This window comes from Mesoplodon mirus (assembly GCF_964341445.2).
Source record: "Mesoplodon mirus genome assembly, chromosome: 16".
NCBI lineage: Eukaryota > Metazoa > Chordata > Mammalia > Artiodactyla > Ziphiidae > Mesoplodon > Mesoplodon mirus.
This window is the reverse complement of record NC_138992.1, coordinates 54,167,463-54,187,984: the sequence shown is the minus strand read 5'-3', so window position 1 is coordinate 54,187,984 and position 20,522 is coordinate 54,167,463. Positions and strand designations below refer to the sequence as shown.

The window sequence follows — 20,522 nt, the reverse complement described above, 5'->3', positions numbered from 1 at the left end:
TTAGCCACCATCTGACTAACACTAATACCTCTTTGATTACAATTAGCTGGGCTGCAAACATTACACTAGGGTATTTGAAGTCTGTACCTAGTCTTCCCTGTATCTAAAACACTACCTTTCATCTATTGAGTATACATTGGCTGTATTTTTGTTGTTGTTGTTGTTGTTTGCTTTGTGTGGAGACATTAACTCTGTTCTACTTTCCCATCAATGATAAATATAAGAAAGTGGCAAGTAGGGTTTGCTCTAATTTGAGGCAATGGTTAAAGCCATAATTTGAGTTTATTGTGTTCTGGCCAAGAACCTACCAATAGCTTACCACTAGCCAGCATTTCTAAATTTGCATTCATGTTCACTGATTTTATTTAAAGGCATCTTTTCAAATAATTTTTATAATTACTGGCATCACTTAATGATGCAGTAATTGTTTTAGTACAGGCTATGACAAGTCCTTACCTAATGTAGTCTAAAATATCATTAAAATCTGAGACTTTACCAGAACAAAAATACATCTGTTCTAATTGAATAACTTAAATAGGGAAGAAAATTGGAGTTAAAAGAAAATAAGAGGGAAAAATAAGGTCATCTTTACTATACAAAAGGATAACTCATAAGGTTCTATACAGTAGCTACAGGTGAACCACAATTTGGCTTAGAGCTCCCCAGAGAACAAAACAAAAAAGAGAATGACAGTAATACAGTCTTTAAGATAAAAACAAATCAATTGTTTAGGAGACACACAGGTTTTACTGGAACTGAGACCTACGAGAATTTTCTCCCATGAGTTCTCATAAATGGTACACAATGTGATAGAGAATGCATCAGCTTTAAAAACACATGTATTGAAAATACAAGTTTTGATGATTGTTTTTGCTAGTAGAAGCCAACAGCATAGAAGCAAATTGCAATGGAGTAAAGCTAATTCTATGAAGAATCAAAATGTGGATCAAATACGTAGCTCTTTGAAAATCTCCCAGAATATAAAACTTAGATTCCTTTCTCTTTCTAGTTGGGAATACAAACTTGTTTTAACAACATCTAAAACTTCCTCTATTCCTATAAGTAACACAAATCCATTTCAAAACCAGACTAATTATTCTTAGACCTAAGGCCACTGTTCCCTGCTAATCTCACAGAGAGGTGAAGCAGACTACATGATTTATCTGAGGACCATGGTTTTCTAAATAAATGTGCTTTAAATGGCTAATCTAAGTATAGTTGATAGATCATATTCTAAAATGCTGAATTTTATGGTTGTACTTCTTATACATGGACTTAATTTTCAAAAGGTTAAGTTAAAAGATTATCTACAAAATTCTGTTTCAGTTATGTTCAAATTTTTAATCAATACTGGTTACATTTGAAGTGCACTGCACCTATTTACAAAGACTTAAAATGATCAGTGATATAAAGTGTAAACTTAAAAAGAAAATCACAGACTCATTCCACATCTGTGAATTGCAGCAGTTAACTGTAGTTAAATTTACAATAATCGTAAGGGATAGGAAGAAGAACATAGAAACTGGAGGAGAAAAATAGTATTCAAGATCTGAACAACACAGCTACTGTTGTACTGAAAAAATAATTTATTAAATGAGTATAATACTGGGAATAAGATGCATTATAAAAGTAAATTCTAAATATAAACAACAGTGGTTTTCCTAATTAACAAGAGTTTTCCTTCACCCATTCAAAGTTTTAAATACAATCTTCTGAAAGGCCAGATTTTGAAAGTGTATTGTTCACTTTAAGACAGACATGTATGTAGCACTATAATATCTGGAATTTATCATCTTGTTTTATTAGACTAAGAATGATATTGATTAATTTAAATGATTGTTCTTTTTAAACCTTTTTAAAGCCTAGAATAATATTTTGAAATGAACAAGTAGACCATTTTATTTTACTCTTTCTGTCTCCCTGGACAGCACACACATTTCTAATACAGTTTGTGGAAAATATTGAGATAGAGCATACCTGTCCATTTTGATGAAGACTTTAAAAAATTTTGGTACTTTGGTAAAAAGCAGTCTCCTTTTTAGATCAAAGGTTGACAACAGCCATTGTATCTATTAATCTACGTCCGTAGAATTTTAAACAACCACATCTTAATATGTACATAAAGATACTGATAAGCTTTTAGCTAGTGAAAGAAAAAAATGGAGACTGTTATTCTTTCCCCAATAAGTTTCCTTCAGTTTTTAGAAAGCATACGCAGTTCAATATACCAACTGGGATTTCAAAATGCCAGCATGATTACAGTGCTTATTAACAGCAATATGAAAAATAGAAATATAAAATAAATAATTTTATACTATAAAAATGAAACAAGGCACTTTCAACAACTATATGCAAAGCTGAGATAAACATTTTTTTCATAACGTGGACTCAAAGACTCTAGAAGACTTCTGTAAAGAGTGAAATAGTGAAGGCACATAATTCTTTTTCCTAACTCCACTTACTAAAGAAATTCACCAATTAAACTTGGCACAAAAGAGTTTAATTGTCATAAAGTGCATCACTTGGCTAAATATATTAAGAAGAAAATCAGCATCAATACATTATAGCAACATATTCACATATACAGAAATAAAAATGCAATGCCAGGAGTTGACATAGGAACTTTGCAGGATATATGGCTTTTCCTCTTTTATTTTTTTTGTATAACTGCCTATTTGCTTACAATCTATATTTTCAAAAGAGTATGCCTTGATTAGCAAAAAGAGGTAGTGTTCTGACAAAGGCAAACCCACTGATTCTATAGGTAGAGATTTAAGATAAGAATTATGTGGAAAATGTACAAGTATAACATATAATACACTGGTACAACATTTATTATAGTATTTTGATATTAGTGAATTTGCTTTTAAAATCAAGACTATTTTATCACTTTAGCTATGTTATTACAGCTCTTTCAAAGAGTTTTCCTTTGGTACTAGAAAGTTTTCTTTTAAATAGTAACATTCCAAATAAGCAACTTTTATTTAGAGATGATAAACATGTCAACATTTAAAACTCAATCCATCTTTACCACTTATTTAAACCATTAATGAAAATATATCATGTCTGAGACACAAGGAAGTATATAACCAACAGACAGCAACATGCAATTTATGTCCACTTAACTAATGTTACTGGTGATTTAAACACACACACGCACACACACACACACACACAAAGTGTGCACACCCACGTTAGTCTGGAGCAATATATTGGCAAAACAACAAAATAATTTATGCACAGTATTTAAGGATGTGGGCCTTGATGACAGAACTTCAGATTTTTTTTAGTGTGTTACATACAAAGTTTGGCTAAAAGACAATGTAAAGCAACAGTGAATATATTTCCTATACCAATAACTTAAATTTTTCTTTATGTAAACTTTATATATGTGCAATCTTGCTGTTTTCTGTAAATGCTTCAGTCTCTTTTTTTCTTTTTAAATATCTGCTACTCTATTCTAAATTTGCAGGAACGTAAAAATGGAAGGAACCACCTGAGATGCATTAGTCGTCTTCTGCATTATATGCCACTTCTGCTACTTCTATGTCTGATGTGGAATTTTCAGGTTCACTAAAACTTGAGCATTGCTTATTATCAGCTCTGCAAAAAAAAGAGAAACACAATGAAGAGACCGGATGCATGCTATTTCACTTCACTATTACCTTAAAAATTTTTTAAGTCATGTAAAGAATAAATATTTAATGGAAAAATATTTAATGAAAAAGAACATTTAAATATTCAATCAGAAATTTAATATTTTAAAGTTGTCATTGTCAGATAACACCTTTGGAGATACATTTTTAACCCTTTCAGCTCTCTGAACTACCACTTTTCAATAAAAATCTAGTTTGTAATGACCTTTAACCAACAGAAAATTTGTTCTCATAATTATAGCTTAACCACTATCACTAATGTATTAATGGTGACCTTGGATTTATATGTAATAAAAATTCTATGTGTGTTCAAATATACCATTTTTCCATCATTCCTATTAGGTAGACAGGGTGTTTGCTATTAGTGTCCCACTTTTTGCATGGAAAAGACTGACACTGAGAGAGATTAATTTGTCAAGGTTACAAAATTAATGAATTAACTGAGTCACAGCCCAGTTAATTCAGACATATCTTCAAAATAAGTACCGAAATTTATAGGCTGGATGACAAAGATTCATTTTTAGGGACAGCCTAGAATATCTATAGTCTTCCTCTGTCTGCTCATCAGATTCATGATATAATAACACTGAGTTCATAAAAACATACTCTACAGAGTATTATGACTGTTCCTCTCCAATTATTCAGATGATTAGGCTATAATAAACCAAACATTATATACCTAGATTCTTCATCTAAGACATCTTGATCAACCTCAAGTGCAGAGGACTCCACCTTTGGGATCTGTCCACCTTCTGTTCCTGACACGAGCAGTGATTCTTCAGGTTCCAAACATAGGTTCCTGAAGGTAAAGTACAGCAACAAGTTATTTTCTATGAATAAAATAGGTATATTTTTATTGTTCTGAATGCATGTAGCGTTAGTAGCCTTCAGCTGTTCTAAGTGTAGTCATATACCTATTAAACACTTGACTCTGGGTATCAACAGTGAAATCAGTACTTATGATTAATTTAAAATGATTTTAACATCAATTCGATATATGCTGACAAGAAGGCAAACTAGAACTTTCATATGTGAAAAGCTGGCATAAATGCCTAGGAACAAAGATACTATTTAAATAGGTTAAAATAATGTTTGTCTTGGTGAACAGCTAGAGTTTTATTTTCCTGATATTTCCCGTCCTTCAAATTTTCAGGCTTCTAAATAAATAATCAAACAACAGACAATTTCCAAATCTACAAGAATGTACACCATGAGTCTAAGACTTTTGGAGTCAGAAATTTCCTAAATTGTAACATACAAAGGGCATTTAGCCCAGAGTATCGAGCTGAATTAGACTGAAAATGCAAACATCACAACACACCTGATTCTGTTTTCTAGAGTGTCTATAAGAAGTTGCTTTTCACAGAGCAGTTTCTTCAGTGATTCCAACTCTTTTTGTTTTTCAAGTAGTTCTTTTTGAAAACGGTAGTTTGTCTCTTCTAAAGTTTCACAGAAAGCCTTAAAAACAAACAAACAGCAAATAAAAAACACATGCAGAAAAAGAATAACATTAATTACTTATGCAGCACCTTTCTCAAGGGCATAACTGAAGAGTCAAAGAACATAGGTAACCAAAATAATGTGTATACAACCCAGATGATTTGTTCTCCACCCTCATCTTTTTAGGTCTCTGCTACCTTAGTACCTACTGGGGAACTTATAAATAAATACTGGGGAACTTATAAATAAATACAAGTCCCTTTTCTTGAGAATTATTAAGTAGTAAGCTAGGGTGCCTGAAATGAATATGTGATATCTCTCTAGTGTATAACTGGGAAAAAAAATTACTAATAACCACTGTTTTAGCTTCTATTCTCCTTAGCCTGTTTTTGCCCAGTCCTAGATGATACTTTAAAGAAAAAAAATAAAAAAGAAAACTATGGCTATTGATTCCATTTGTATTAGCTCAGAAGACACAGCCTATAATAACGATTTCCTTCATAGTGCCTTCAATATTATTTTCCCTTGCTTCTCCTTTTACTATATTCACTCAAAGACATTCTATCCTTTATACCCTGGACGCTAAACACTATTGAAATAGATTAAAACAAAAAACAAAATCATACTGCCATGAAGAATGATGTCATGAAAAAAATTTGGGTCACTTACCTTGATGAGGCTTTCACTGTTGCTGATCAATTCTTTTAATTGTTCCTAGTTATCTATCATTCCCTGTCTCCTTTGTGACTACGTTAAACCTTCACCCCTGGCAAATCCCCTACAATATGTTACTACTGGTGAGCCCAAGCCCAGCAGATGATCTTTATTCCTATACCAGAAAAAAAAAGTTACTCTCCCAGAATCCTAACCACATTTGCATTCCGTTCTTGTCCTCAAGAATATGTGCCTCTTCAAGTTAAGCCCAATCTCCTTTGGAAGCCTGCCCTATCCCATACACTCTCTCTTAAATTTTCAACCTTTCCCTCTCTTTTGGCCCTTAGGCTTATTTAATCAAGTTGACTGAAGTTGATTAAGCAAACCCTAAAAATCTCTCCACATAAAAACAAAGTCATATCCACCACTCCCTTGATAGGAGTCTCTCTAGCTACTAACTCATCTTGTTCTTTTCAAAATAAAAAAAGATTTCCAGGAAAAAAGTTTTTATCATCCAAATTTAGCCTCCCCATTCATGGCTAAAATCAGGAGTTTTACTTTCTTTTCTCTACTAATTATACCCAGGTAAATGCTAACAATGACTTCTAACTGTCAAATCCAAAGTACTGTTTTTCTCAACTTCATAGCATGTCACTACTGACTTAAAAAGTAAAAAAAAAAAAAAAAAAAATTAATGGAATCCTCTTTTATTGTCCTCTGTGAAACCTCCTGGTTCCCCTAATTTTACAGTTACTTCTTAGATTTCTACTTGTTCTTTGCATGTGGGCATTCATCAGAGTTTTGTCCTTGATTATATATTCTCTTGCTCTATATTTCATCCTTGGGCAATTACTGTTATCACTTCAACTATAACCTATACTATTTGCTATCGACTTCCAATTTTTTTTTTCTGTTCATCTCCAGCCCAGACCTTTCCTGAGTACACAGATATCATTCATATGCCTATTGGTCCCCTTCAATTGTATGTACCGATGGTAAGTCAAAATGCACTCCCAACGGAACATCTGCTCTACCACCTCATCATCAAAGCCACCAGGCAAACATCTTAGATCACTGCATTTCGCTACTTTCTATGCCCCAGGTAACCCAGTCTTTTCCACTTTCCCCTTCTCCTCCTCCCCCATTGTCTCATCAACATCCCACTATACTCATCTACTCTCTATACTCATTTCTACTGTGCAGTATTGGCAATAAGGCTAGGTAATGCGATCAGTGAAAGAGAAGAATGCAGAAGCAAACCCTTCCTTTCATGTTCATTTGACTTTTGATAAAAGGTGCCAATACAATTCAACACAGGGTACTGACACATTTTAATATCTATAGAAACTTAAGATCCTCACTTCACACCTTATACAAAATTAGCTCAGTATGGATGTTAGAGTTAAAACTATAAAACTTCTAGAAAAACAAATAGGAGAAAATCCTGGTGGCCCTGTGTTAGGCAAAGAGTTCTTATGATACAATACCAAAAGCATAAGCCATAAAGGATGTGATAAAGTGACCTTCATTATAATTAAAAACAGAACTTCAAAAGATACCATTAAGAAGATAAAAAGACACATACAGCCTATGAGAAAATATTTGCAAATCATATATTTGATAAAGGACCTGTCTCCAAAATAATGAATTCTTACAACTCAATAAGACAAACAACTCAATTAAAAAAATAAGCCAAAGGCTCAAAGAGACAATTCATCAAAGAAAACATACAAATGGCATAAAAGCACATGAAAAAGTGATTAACATAAAAATCATTATGGATATACAAATTAAAACTATAATGAAATACCATTTCACACCTACAAGAATGGTCATAATCCAACAGACAGATAATATCAAGTGTTTGTGAGGACATGGAGAAACTGGAACTCTCATACACTACTCGTGGGAATGTAAAATGGCATAGCCACTTGGGAAAACTCTTTGAAAGTCTCTTAAAAAAGTTAAACATAATTTACCATATAACTAAACATTCTACTCTTAGGGATCAACCCAAGAGAGATGAAAACGTATATCCACAAAAAGCCTTCTCTGAAATTGTTCATAGCAGCATTATTCATAATAACACAAAACTGGAAACAATCTAAATATCCCTCAGCTGGTGACTGGATAAACAAAATGTGGTATATGTGCACAACAGAAAACCATTCAATCATAAAAGTAATGAAATACTGAGAGAGACTATAACATGGATAATGCTCAAAAACATTATGTTAAGTGAACGAAACTAGATGCAAAGATTATATATACTGTATACTATTGCATATTGTATATATTATGCATATACAATATTATGCATATTGTATATGAGATTGTATATATATAGGTACACATATACACTTATATGCACATATATATATATATACACACACACAGTATGATTATACTTATATGAAATATCCAGAAAAGACACATTTGCAGAGACTGAGAGCAGATCAGTAGTTGTCTGGGGCTGGGAGTGTGGAATGGCTACAAAATGGCTTGTAGAATTTTTTTTGGAGGCGATGGAATTTTCTAAAACTGGATTATGGTAATGGAGACACAACTCTACAAATTTACTAAAAGTTATTAAATTGTACATTTACAATGAAATAGCAAATAGCAAATTTTATGGATGAAAGTTTTACTTCAATAAAGCTGTTTAAAAAAAAGCTGTGGCATTCCTCTAACACAAAGAACTGACTCAGTTTAATTGAAAACATTACAAATCTACGAATTAAATCTGTTCCATTTAAACACTATTAAACATTTGGAAGAAAACTTGCATAAATCCTAGCTAACCTATTATTACCAAATCTATTTGTGAATCTAGCCAATTGCTTCAAGAAGTAGGCTACTTTAACACGTCAAGTAGTGTAATTTGAGTAGCCTTAAGCTTGAGCTGAATTGGTAACAAGACAATAACTTCTACTTCTGAAGATTAGTTTTTTAATTTGATTTTAACTGTAGGTTCTTTACTTTGATACTTAGATGGAAGAAAACTCAGCATGCAAATGTTACTTTTAAATATAAAATAAATTTCCAAGTAATCTTCTTTTTTTCTGAAATGGTATAAATAAAGAGAATAAATGTAGAATTTAATTTTAGGGCTTCATAGACTATAGGACATGTACAAATTTTTATTTTTTCACTGAATTATGTTCATGTATTTCAATGAAAGAAAGCTTTGACTCAAACATTAAAAGCTTTCTGTGCAAAACTACCATGGTCCAAAATTATAACTTTGCTGTTCGCTGTTCCATTCAAAAAACAATGTAGTTATTGTATGGTATTATTTGTTCCTCTTTTCATGTGATATATAATACAGCACTTACCCTGCTTTCTTCTAGGCTATCAAATGGACCTGGTGGATCATCCAGACAAAGAAATTCTCTCACTGCAAGGCTTTCAAAGGAAAAAAAAAAATTAGCTGGGGTACAAATAAGTTTAAAAAAGATAGCGAGATAGCAGAAAGCAGAAGTTACTCTGAAGCTAGCTAAAGTGTTTTAAGCAAGTTGGTTCTGCTGATAAATGAAAATAAACAAGATGGCGTATGTGTTTTCACACAAGTAACAAAATACAAATATAAAATCTATAGAAGATACAAAGATTTTAGGTTATTTCTATGATCTTATGAACATAAATAGATTGTGAATTTATGTTACATAAAAACTACATGACATAAAACATAAATCAGAAATGGTACAGGAAACCAATGTAAATGGTGAAAAGATAGTATTATTTTCAAAGAAATATTAATTTGAACTAGTCTAAAAAAGTCATTATCTTTTTATGAAATACAATTTCTAATTTATACTTCATTTGTTTCTTCTTCAGATGATTCTAAAGTAACTGAAGTATTTACTGTGAAACAAGTTAAAGATTTTTCTTGCAATCATGTTTATTATATTAATTTACTTAAATATTTTCCCTAGAGTATTCAAGAGAAAGAATTCTGATCATCCCATTTCTGAATTACCATAAAGTTCAAAATAAAGAAATAATATGATATTGTTATACTTATATTTTTCAATTACCAGAAACAGGTTAAGAAGGTAGAAACCTGAACTTCCTTGTTACAAAATACTCCTCTTTCTAAAAAGTAATCTTGGATTGAGAGACAGCTCTATATGTATGTTAAAACAAAAATGTGGAGACTTAAAGGATGATGATGAAGGGGGTGGTGATAAAGAGATAAATGGGATCTTTAGTAAAATCTTTCCAAAGGAAAAAATGAATATAGAGAAGTGATGTTAAGAAAGTAATCCAAAAGAACCCAAAAATAGAAAAAAGAGGAGGAAGTTTCTAGATTATAAAATCTTCATAATATAGATAATAAAAAAACATACACTCAGAGAAACTGAGATAAAACTTGAGTACTCATAATCATGAAATAATAGAGATGGAAGGGCTCGTAAATGTGATCTAGTTGAACTATCCATAGTATGCTGCTTATATTCTCCCTTTTATATGTTCAGCCAAGAATATGTCTAAACACCTCCAGAAATAGGGACTATAACCATCTCTTAAAATAAACCATCCTAAGTTTGAATAACACAGAAAACTAGAAAATTATTTCTTCACTGAGCTGGATTTTTCTCCCTGAAGCATCTATTCATGAGTCTTAGTTTGGTTTTCTGGGGCCCTTCCAGGTAAGTCTAAGTCTTCTTTCACATGATAACCCTAAAAATATGTCAAGAATGTTCTGTTTACTCTAACCTTATACCTCTAGCAAGCAATACCAACACACTAACATTTCATTTTCTTTTTTCATGTAACAAAATTTAGTGAGTATTTAAAGCCTATATGGTCTTCTGCATTCATGGAGCCAACATTTTTTTCCAGTTTTACTGAAATATAATTGACAAAAATTATATATATTTAAGGTATATAACTTGACTCGATATATACATACATTATGAAATATGAAGTACAATCAAACTAATTAACATATCTATCACGTCACATGGTTACCATTTCTAACATTTTCAAAGTACATTACACACACAGGGTTTTCACATACTCTACCTTATTCAATTTCCACAACAATCATGTGAGGTGAGGATAGGCATTATACCTCCATTTTACAAGTGATAATAAAGTTCAGAGAGGTAAAATGACCCACCCAAGGTCATTAGTGCAAGTGGTAGAGCTAGACCTTAAATCTGTCTTCTGAGTATAAATATGTGCCTTTTTTCTACCTTTCAACTCTTTTCTCTTATGTTTTGGTTCATTTGTATTCTTTCCCCTTGCTGATCACTTCTTTCTGACCACTTTCAATTTCTCTGTATCTTTCTTTAATCAAAGTCTCTAGAATACTGCAGTTGGTCTAATAGTATAGAGAAGAACAGGACCACCACACATTCTTTTGGTTTAGATATTATACTTTCTATCCACCCACTATGTATATCGGAAAACCAACTATTAGGCAGAATGAGGCACAGGAAATAAACTGATCTTGGGATTGACAGGTCAAAAGTTTGGATGGGGGCTTCCCTGGTGGCACCGTGGTTGAGAGTCCGCCTGCCGATGCAGGGGACATGGGTTCGTGCCCTGGTCCGGGAAGATCCCACATGCCGCAGAGAAGCTGGGCCCATGAGCCATGGCCGCTGAGCCTGCGCGTCCGGAGCCTGTGCTCCACAATGGGAGAGGCCACAGAGGTGAGAGGACCGCATACCGCAAAAAAAAAAAAAAAAAAAAAAAAGAAAAATTCGGGTACCTTTTCACCCCCCTAGAAAAGGAAGCCATTACCCCTTCTTGAGAATCACTGACTAGAGAACTTATTTAGATTTGATAAATATTTGACTGCCTATGTGTGCCATGGCTCTGTTCAGTGATTTCTTATATATTATCAGTGTATAATTTATAAACAAATCAAGTAAATTCAAATAAAGTATAAGTACCAAAGAATCTGTATTATTAAATGGTCTATGGATTAAATAGAAGTCAATTTAAAAAAATTATTATTTATTTACTTCTTCACTGATAGGTTCAATACAACCCCCTAATCTCTCTTCTGTATTTGGTCTTTAATACTTTTGTTTCCATTTGACCATGATAATGAAGGTAAGAAAAACATCAGAATTAGGAGAGAAACCTATCTAAGAGAAAATCCAACAATCTGGAATTGAAAGGTATGGAAAGACTATCTTTCTGTTTATCACGTAGAGTAACTTCTTAGTGTGGTTGGGAAATCTCTATTTTAAAATCGTGATCAGTTGTTGACTTAACTTGCCTGAATATAAGGGAACCAGAGATGGTACCCTTCAGCATTGTTTTTATCAGAGCAAATTTGCCCTATAGCTTAAACTCTTCCTTTGAGTCTCTTGAAAAAGTTTCCTTTAAAAGAGTTTTACTGTAATTTTCAAACTTCTTAAAAAACTATTTCATCCAGTGAATCTTCACCTTTTATTTCATAATATACCTTCCTTTATTTCTTTCGTGGGTATGTATTTGTTTACATTCCACAATTTAAAAGACCAGTAATTTAATAGCTAAATGAGCTCTTTATCTCAAAATTTATATTAAAAAAAAGCTAAAACTAATGCCTACAATTCATTAAAAGGTCTATAAAGAACTAAGTTAAAAAAGTACTAAAAATACTAGATACTTCTTCTGTCAAAACCAAATTAAGCATAAAAAGTCACTGCATGAAAATATTGAGGGATTTCAGATAGAAATGTTTTATCAGTTACTATTTCTCTTCAGTATTCTCTACCAGTAAAAAGAAAGTAAAAATTTGACATTAAATACAACCCTGAGGATAGGGACTCAGGGATCAAGGCTGGTGACAGTGAGGGTCACGGTGAGGGAGATGGGTTGCTGGGTGTGAAGCTGAAGGGCTCACGTTTACCCTCCTGTACCGGATATGCAGGCAAGGCTGTGGGCCTAGTTTATATCTTGATTATCTCTCACCTAGTTACTTTTAGTCCACTTGTGTCCCTACATTCAGTTTTATTTCTTCTAATACAAAAATACTTCAAAAGCAAACGTTTTATGTCAAACCCAGCTTAAAACCCATCTATGCCTCCTCTAACAAGAGGGAACAAAGCCAAGGTCTTGGCGTTGGCATAAAGCACCTGTGTACATTCAAGCTTTTACTGCCTTTCTTATTTGACACTTCAGCAATAGTACTTCCTCATGCCTATCATGTTGTTTCATGATTGCTGCTATCATCCTGGCACATCCTTCCCACCTTCAGCTGGCTAACTCAGACTTCATATTCATGACTTAGCTCATCTATTATCTCCTCATAGAACCTTCTCTGACTAAATCCCCCTCCCCTATACTCTACTCGGTTCAGTACTCTTATATGCATTACTACACCACCTTGAAGAGATCCCTTTCATAGGACTTACTACAGTGTATTATTAGTATTTTCTGCTTACCAAGCAGTCTGCTTCAACAAAAAGTAGATGACAAGTTCCACGGATGTACAGAATCTGAATAAAGTAGCATAGCACAGAATAAGTATTCAAAAATTAATGAATTTATTTGTAAGAGATATGCTAATTGCTCTTAAAAAATAATGAAACTATTAAGAGCATCAGAACAAATTTCTATCCACTATTGTAGATAAATAATACAGAACAACTCTCAAATTTGAGATGGAATTTAGTTTTTAATAGATATGCCTACTTTGACGAGGGAGTAAGCTTAGGACAGCAACAGGTAAGACCAAGAGCCTTAAGAGTTAAAAGAAGGTTAGAATCTGGATGTTTCTGATGGTATGCATTCAAGATTTATAAAGAAGCACAATGAAAGGAATAGCATATGAGAAACTTAGAGCTGAAAGCGGATTTTTAGAGAACATTTAGTCCAATTATTTCATTTTCTAATTGGAAATACTAATTAAAATCAGTTAAGTAGGGCTTCCCTGGTGGCACAGTGGTTAAGAATCTGCCTGCTAATGCAGGGGACATGGGTTCGAGCCCTGGTCCGGGAAGATCCCACATGCCACGGAGCAACTAAGCCCATGCACCACAACTACTGAGCCTGCGTTCTAGACCTGCAAGCCACAGCTACTGAAGTCGGGGCACTTAGAGCCCATGCTCCACAACAAGACAAGCCACAGCAATGAGAAGCCCATGCACCGCAACGAAGAGTAGTCTCTGCTCACCGCAGCTAGAGAAAGCCCGCACGCAGCAACGAAGCCAAAAGTAAATAAATAAAATAAATAAATTAATATATAAAAAATAAATGCATATGTTTAAAAAAATCAGTTAAGTAATTGCCTAAAATTATTTCACTACTAAGCCCAGAAAACTGAATTTTGCATAAGGTCTTTGAGACCTAATTTAATAAGTTAAGAGTTTACGTGTATCTGAATACAAAATATTTAGCTTTATTACATTAAAAGAACTGTCCATAACTGAAGGTCCACCAAACTAATATTTTGTGGTAAAAATCATCCAACCAACCTTAGCAATAATGTGTTCATTCTCATGAGCTGTCATTATATAAACTATTGCATATATAACTGAATTCTTTTATAAAAATACTAACTCAACCTCTCTTGACAGTATCTTCACATATAAAAACAACTTACACATAAAATTTCCTGCGAGGTGTGAAAATGTATAAAAAATAGTTTCTTTACATAGTCTCGTTCAAAAATTATAGATTTATTGAATTTTACAACTAGAAGAGACCTAAGAAGTCATGTAATCCAATATATCCCATGTAAATAATTCCCTCTTTAATACCACTGATAGTTATCTAGCCTAGTCTCTTCAAATATTGATGCTTAAGGTAAACTTACTTTCTCAAAAGGCAGAATTTTTATACCAGATACATTTTTATACCAGACAGCTTGAAATGACATGTAGCTCTTTTTTCTCTGAGCTGATGGGGGCTTCCTCTAATTGTTCACTTATTCCTAGTTCTACACATTAGTCTTGCTATTCAAAATGAGGTCCCTAGGCCGGCAGCATCAGCATCACCTAGAAACCTGTTAGAAATGCAGAATCTCCACTCCAGACCTTGTTAATTCAGAACGTGCATTTGAACAAGATGCACACTTATAGCTGGAGAAGCACCGCTTTAAAGCTAAATATCATTTGATTAATTCTTTTCCCCATCACAATCTTTCAAATACGCGAAGATGGTTATCATGTCCTTCCAAGTACTTTTTGTTTTCAAAGGGTAAATTCTCATTTCTTTCAATTGTTTCCTCATGTTTGGATACTATATACTATAATATATATTTTTTAAACCATGAACTGCTGTTAATCCAGATCTATCTGCACTTTTTTCTTTTAACAGATGTAGAATTTAAAACACTGAATTTTGGCATGGAACTCCTTTTAGATGAATGGTAATATAAGGAAAAATATGTAATTTTAACCCTTGTATCTTAAAGAATTAAGAAGAAAAATGTGGTAAATCAGGATATATGTGTAGTAATTCTGAAAACAGAGAATAGTAAGATATTTGGTGTGCTGATTAAATGATGTAATTATTTCAAAGTAGCACAAACCAGAATAAAACAATAAATAGCTAAATTTTAACTATAACAGATTATGCAATATGAGAACATCCCCCTCTATCCATCTTTACACATCCTTCACCTTGACAAGCTGAGTTACATGCTGTTTCAGGTATAGGACTTTGCCTGCTTGCTTCTGCATTTTGATATAATATTCCCTCTCATTTGGAAAGTCCTTCTTTACTTTCTCTTTATCGGTTCAAATAGCATTAATTCTTTAAAATCCAGCTCAAATATCATCCTCTAGGAAGCCTCCTCTAATTCTCTCAGTCAAAAGTTCCCTCTCCTCCTCTTCTGAAAGACATCGAGCTCTATTCATTATAGTTCTTTTGGGTGTGTCTTCTTCCTATTCAGTTTTCTTGAATAAAGGATTAGTATCTAATGCACCTTTGTGTAGCTGTAATACCTTATATATAGTAAGACCTAAATAAACATTTATCAAACAAACAAAAACCAACAATAAATCCTTTATCATAAAAATATTAACATTTTTATTTTTTCTTACTTTGTATTCTCCAAATGCATCTGAAAATAACATTCTCTTAAAACATCTAAACCAACAATTCTTAACATCCCTTCAGTTCTTATTTCACTTCTGTTTTGTTATAGTTAGAGAAGTTGTAATATTAAGAGTTGCCAGTTGTGTACTGGCAAGCTCTTAGCCAACATGAAGGTTAACAAATAACTGTGTCATGAGGTGCTAAGGAATCAAAACGGAAAGTGAAAGAACTGTATAAAGAATTAATATCAGATAATTATTTGGCCAAATAAAGATAGTAATTTTAATTTTCTATGCTGCCGTTCCAACTGTAACAGGATGCTAACAGGTATACCAAAGGGTAAGGTAAACTCACTGATATTATAAGTAGTGATTCTTAAATATGTAGTTTCATGTTTTTATAAAGAAGTATTGGGATTTTGTCTTTATCCTTTGCTCCCTTATAAGAATTCATAAATGGCTGTTTGACAACCTCAGATTTTCTGGATATTTTCTAATTATTTGTCCTCCCACACATAATGTTAATCTATTGTTGAAGATTCTCAAACCCCACTCCCTGCTTCAGTATTGTTTGATTCACTGCAAACAGGACTGATCTTCCCCTTCTCTAAATTCCCTTTACTTTTATAATCTGTATCAGGCCAAGTAGGACTTCATAAACTCCATTATTTTGTTCAAACAGAAGCTTAATTTCTTCAAATGAATTAAGTTCAGTAAGTATATCCTCAGCTTCCTTTTTACCCTTCTTAGTATGACAAAGGGCAAATGCTTGGGATACAGGTTAATAACTTTTCCCTCTGCCAAGTCATGTTTTAAACAGTAATTTATTAAGAAACTGCTTAAACTGTGAAATAAAAAATGTTATTCATCACTCGCAAAAAATATAGTACCCTAGAACAAACAAGGTATACAAACCTTATTTAGAGTTCTATTTAAGTTATCTTACTTGTATTCCTTAAATGTCTGAGATATATGACAAAAATAAGTAAGCAATAAATGTGAGGCACAATAGAGGTTTTCATGCAACACTTTTTAGAACTTTTAATATTCTAGGTATGGCAAATGAAACCTTTCCCCAACTTACTTGACCAAGAAATCTTTCTGTCCCTGAAACACCTATCTATAAATTGAATATGATTATCACTGTTCTAAGGACTGCAGTTTTAGAAACAGGATCTTGAATGTTTACCATACAGATACAGATCTATTAACAATAATTAAAAAAAAAAAAGATATATCTCTTTTTTTGCGGTACGCAGGCCTCTCACTGTTGTGGCCTCTCCCGTTGTGGAGCACAGGCTCCGGACACGCAGGCTCAGTGGCCATGGCTCACGGGCCTAGCCGCTCCGTAGCATGTGGGATCATCCTGGACCAGGGCACGAACCCATGTCCCCTGCATCGGCAGGCGGATTCTCAACCACTGCGCCACCAGGGAAGCCCAAGATACACTTTTAATGTTTAAAAAAATCAAGAAATCACAAGATGAGTTCATCAACGTGGTTCATACTATTTAATATTTCATTAAATAGAAAGAGTATAGTCATTTATAGAATAAATTTGATTTTAACTTACCATATTTGCAATACAGAGACGTAAGAGTTTACTGAATAAGGAATAAGAGAAAGGGGATATGATGTTTTGACTTCTTAGCTGTAAAAGTCTTCTTTTATGGTATGGTATAAAATATATTTTCTTCAAAGGCTTTCTCTATGATTTTAGACTGTTGGTTTCTATTCCTGCTTTGTGTATCTGAATTAACACTAACCTTTGTTTTTTCTTTTTTCTTTGGAGAGATGTAAAAAATTATAGAAAAGTAGGGAGCATCCATCTTCCCACCACCTAGGCTGGAACACACAGCTGCTAAGTTTTGTCATATTTGTTTCAGTCTCTTTTTCTTATAAATAGTACAACAGCAAATATCAACAGTTCTGCCATTCATTCAACAAGTACTTATCGAGCATGGACTCTCTGTTGCATTGTGCTAAGCACTGCACACTGAATGGTGGGTAAACCAGCCACATGACCTACTACTATGTATGCACCTTACAGCCTGATAGGAGAACACAATGAAATAATCACAGAAATAGTTACAAACTGAGATGTTGTGAAAGTAAAGTACCAAGCAGCCTTTCTCAGCTGGGATTCCATGACAGGATTAAACCCTGCTGACAATGATGTGAGTGACTATTTTCTCATTCTCTTAAGAATGGTACATAGCTAGTAGCATCCTAGAAGTACGTAATGAGAAGTTAATTCATTACATGCAATGGGTGTCTTAGGGCATTAGGAGCTGACTTTCAGAACCAGTAGAGAAGATACTATGAGAAAGACCTGACCTAGTTTTTGGTGGTGGTGGTAGGTGATGGGTTGGTCCAGGGAGCCAGTTACCTAAAAGTCTGTGTTGAAACGTGAAAGAGTTATCTAGGCCAGGGTTGGGGGAGCAAGGGTAGTAGTGTGAAACGTTGCCTTTCTAGGGAATAGCATATTGAAAGGTCCTAAGGGACAAAGGAGCAGGCGACTTCAAAAAATTACAAGACCAATATGGCTGATGTACAGAGAATGGGGGCAAGGGAGGAATAACAAAACATGAAGTTGGAAAGACAAGCAGGGTCAGGGACCAGAAAGGATGACTTAAACTGCATTACAAAAGATGACTGTGGCTCCAATGGGCTATAGAAATAAGAGTGGATGAGGAAGATGAGTGATGGGAAAGGAGTAATTAAAGTGAGAGAAAACTGCTAGACTAGGTGGCGATGGCAGGAATGGAGAAAAGTAGACAGATTCGAGTAGTGTTTAAAGTATAAAGGCAGGGATGTGTCCAGATGACGTGTGGGTTTTAGGTAGAGGATGATGCTGAATATTGGGGGAAAAGTCACTGAAGTCTTTCCTAGGTTTGAGGTTTGTCTGAAGGAGATGTCAAGGAGGCAACTGCAAATGTGAATCTGGAGATGAGAAAAGGGGTCTGGCTTATAGCTCCTTTATTAGAGGAAAGTGAGGGGGGATGGGCAGAGATCTTAAGCAGTCACTGAGCTTAGCACACATTAAGAAGATGTAAAAGCAAATTGGAAAAGAAGAAGTAAAACTGTCACTGTTTGCAGATGACATGATACTATACATAGAGAATCCTAAAGATGCTACCAGAAAACTACTAGAGCTAATCAATGAATGTGGTAAAGTTGCAGGATACAAAATTAATGCACAGAAATCTTTTGCATTTCTATACACTAATGATGAAAAATCTGAAAGAAATTATGGAAACACTCCCATTTACCATTGCAACAAAAAGAATAAAATACCTAAGAATAAACCTACCTAGGGAGACAAAAGACCTGTATGCAGAAAATTATAAGACACTGCTAAAAGAAATTAAAGATGATACAAACAGATAGAGAGATATACCATGTTCTTGGATTGGAAGAATCAATATTGTGAAAATGACTATACTACCCAAAGCAATCTACAGACTCAGTGCAATCCCTATCAAATTACCACTGGCATTTTTTACAGAACTAGAACAAAAAATCTTAAAATTTGTATGGAGTCACAAAAGACCCCAAACAGCCAAAGCAGTCTTGAGGGAAAAAAACGGAGCTGGAGGAATCAGACTTCCTGACTTCAGACTATATTACAAAGCTACAGTAATCAAGACAATATGGTACTGGCACAAAAACAGAAATACAGATCAATGGAACAGGATAGAAAGCCCAGATATAAACCCACGCACCTATGATCAACTAATCTATGACAAAGGAGTCAAGGATATACAATGGAGAAAAGAAAGTCTCTTCAAAAAGTGGTGCTGGGGGCTTCCCTGGTGGCACAGTGGGTGAGAGTCCGCCTGCTGATGCAGGGGATGCAGGTTCATGCCCCGGTCCGGGAAGATCCCACATGCCGCGGAGCGGCTGGGCCCATGAGCCATGGCCGCTGAGCCTGCGCGTCCAGAGCCTGTGCCCCGCAACAGGAGAAGCCACAACAGTGAGAGGTCCGCGTACAACAAAAACAAACAAACAAACAAACAAACAAATAAATAAAAAGTGGTGCTGGGAAAACTGGACAGCTACATGCAAGAGAATGAAATTAGAACACTCCCTAACACCATACACAAAAATAAACTCAAAATGGATTAGAGACCTAAATATAAGACCAGACACTATCAAACTCTTAGAGGAAAACATAGGAAGAACACTCTTGGACATAAATCACAGCAAGATCGTTCTTGATCCACCTCCTAGAGTAATGGAAATAAAAACAAAAATAAACAAATGGGACCTAATGAAACTTCAAAGCTTTTGCACAGCCAAGGAAACTATAAACAAGACGAAAAAACAACCCGCAGAATGGGAGAAAATATTTGCAAATGAATCAACGGACAAAGGATTAATCTTCAAATATATAAACAGCTCATGCAGCTCAATATTAAAAAAAACCAAACAATCCAATCAAAAAATGGGCAGAAGACCTAAACAGACATTTCTCCAAAGAAGACATACAGATGGCCAAGAGGCACATGAAAAGCTGCTCATCAGCACTAATTATTAGAGAAATGCAAATCAAAACTACAATGAGGTATCACCTCACACCAGTTAGAATGGGCATCATCAGAAAATCTACAAAAAACAAATGCTGGAGAGGGTGTGGAGAAAAGGGAACCCTCCTGCACTGTTGGTGGGAATGTAAACTGATACAGACACTATGGAGAACAGTATGGGGGTTCCTTAAAAATCTAAAAATAGAATTACCATGTGACCCAGCAATCCCACTGCTGGACATATACCCAGAGAAAACC

General features: G+C 34.2%; 1 protein-coding gene across 3 annotated transcripts in view; it reads right to left on the bottom strand.

Moving 5' to 3' along the window:
• Positions 1-1,568: 1,568 nt before the first annotated feature.
• The window catches only part of SNX16 (sorting nexin 16), a 35,430-nt gene continuing 16,476 nt past the window's right edge, over positions 1,569-20,522 (bottom strand). For all 3 annotated transcript variants that reach the window (XM_082601747.1, XM_082601745.1, XM_082601746.1), the window contains 4 exons: positions 9,086-9,155; positions 4,978-5,114; positions 4,336-4,455; positions 1,569-3,603 (listed from right to left, as the gene is read on the bottom strand). In XM_082601747.1, the coding sequence (XP_082457873.1) occupies positions 3,507-3,603; positions 4,336-4,455; positions 4,978-5,114; positions 9,086-9,155 (424 nt within the window). In that variant the 3' untranslated portion in view covers positions 1,569-3,506. The remainder of the gene's footprint in view (positions 3,604-4,335; positions 4,456-4,977; positions 5,115-9,085; positions 9,156-20,522) is intronic.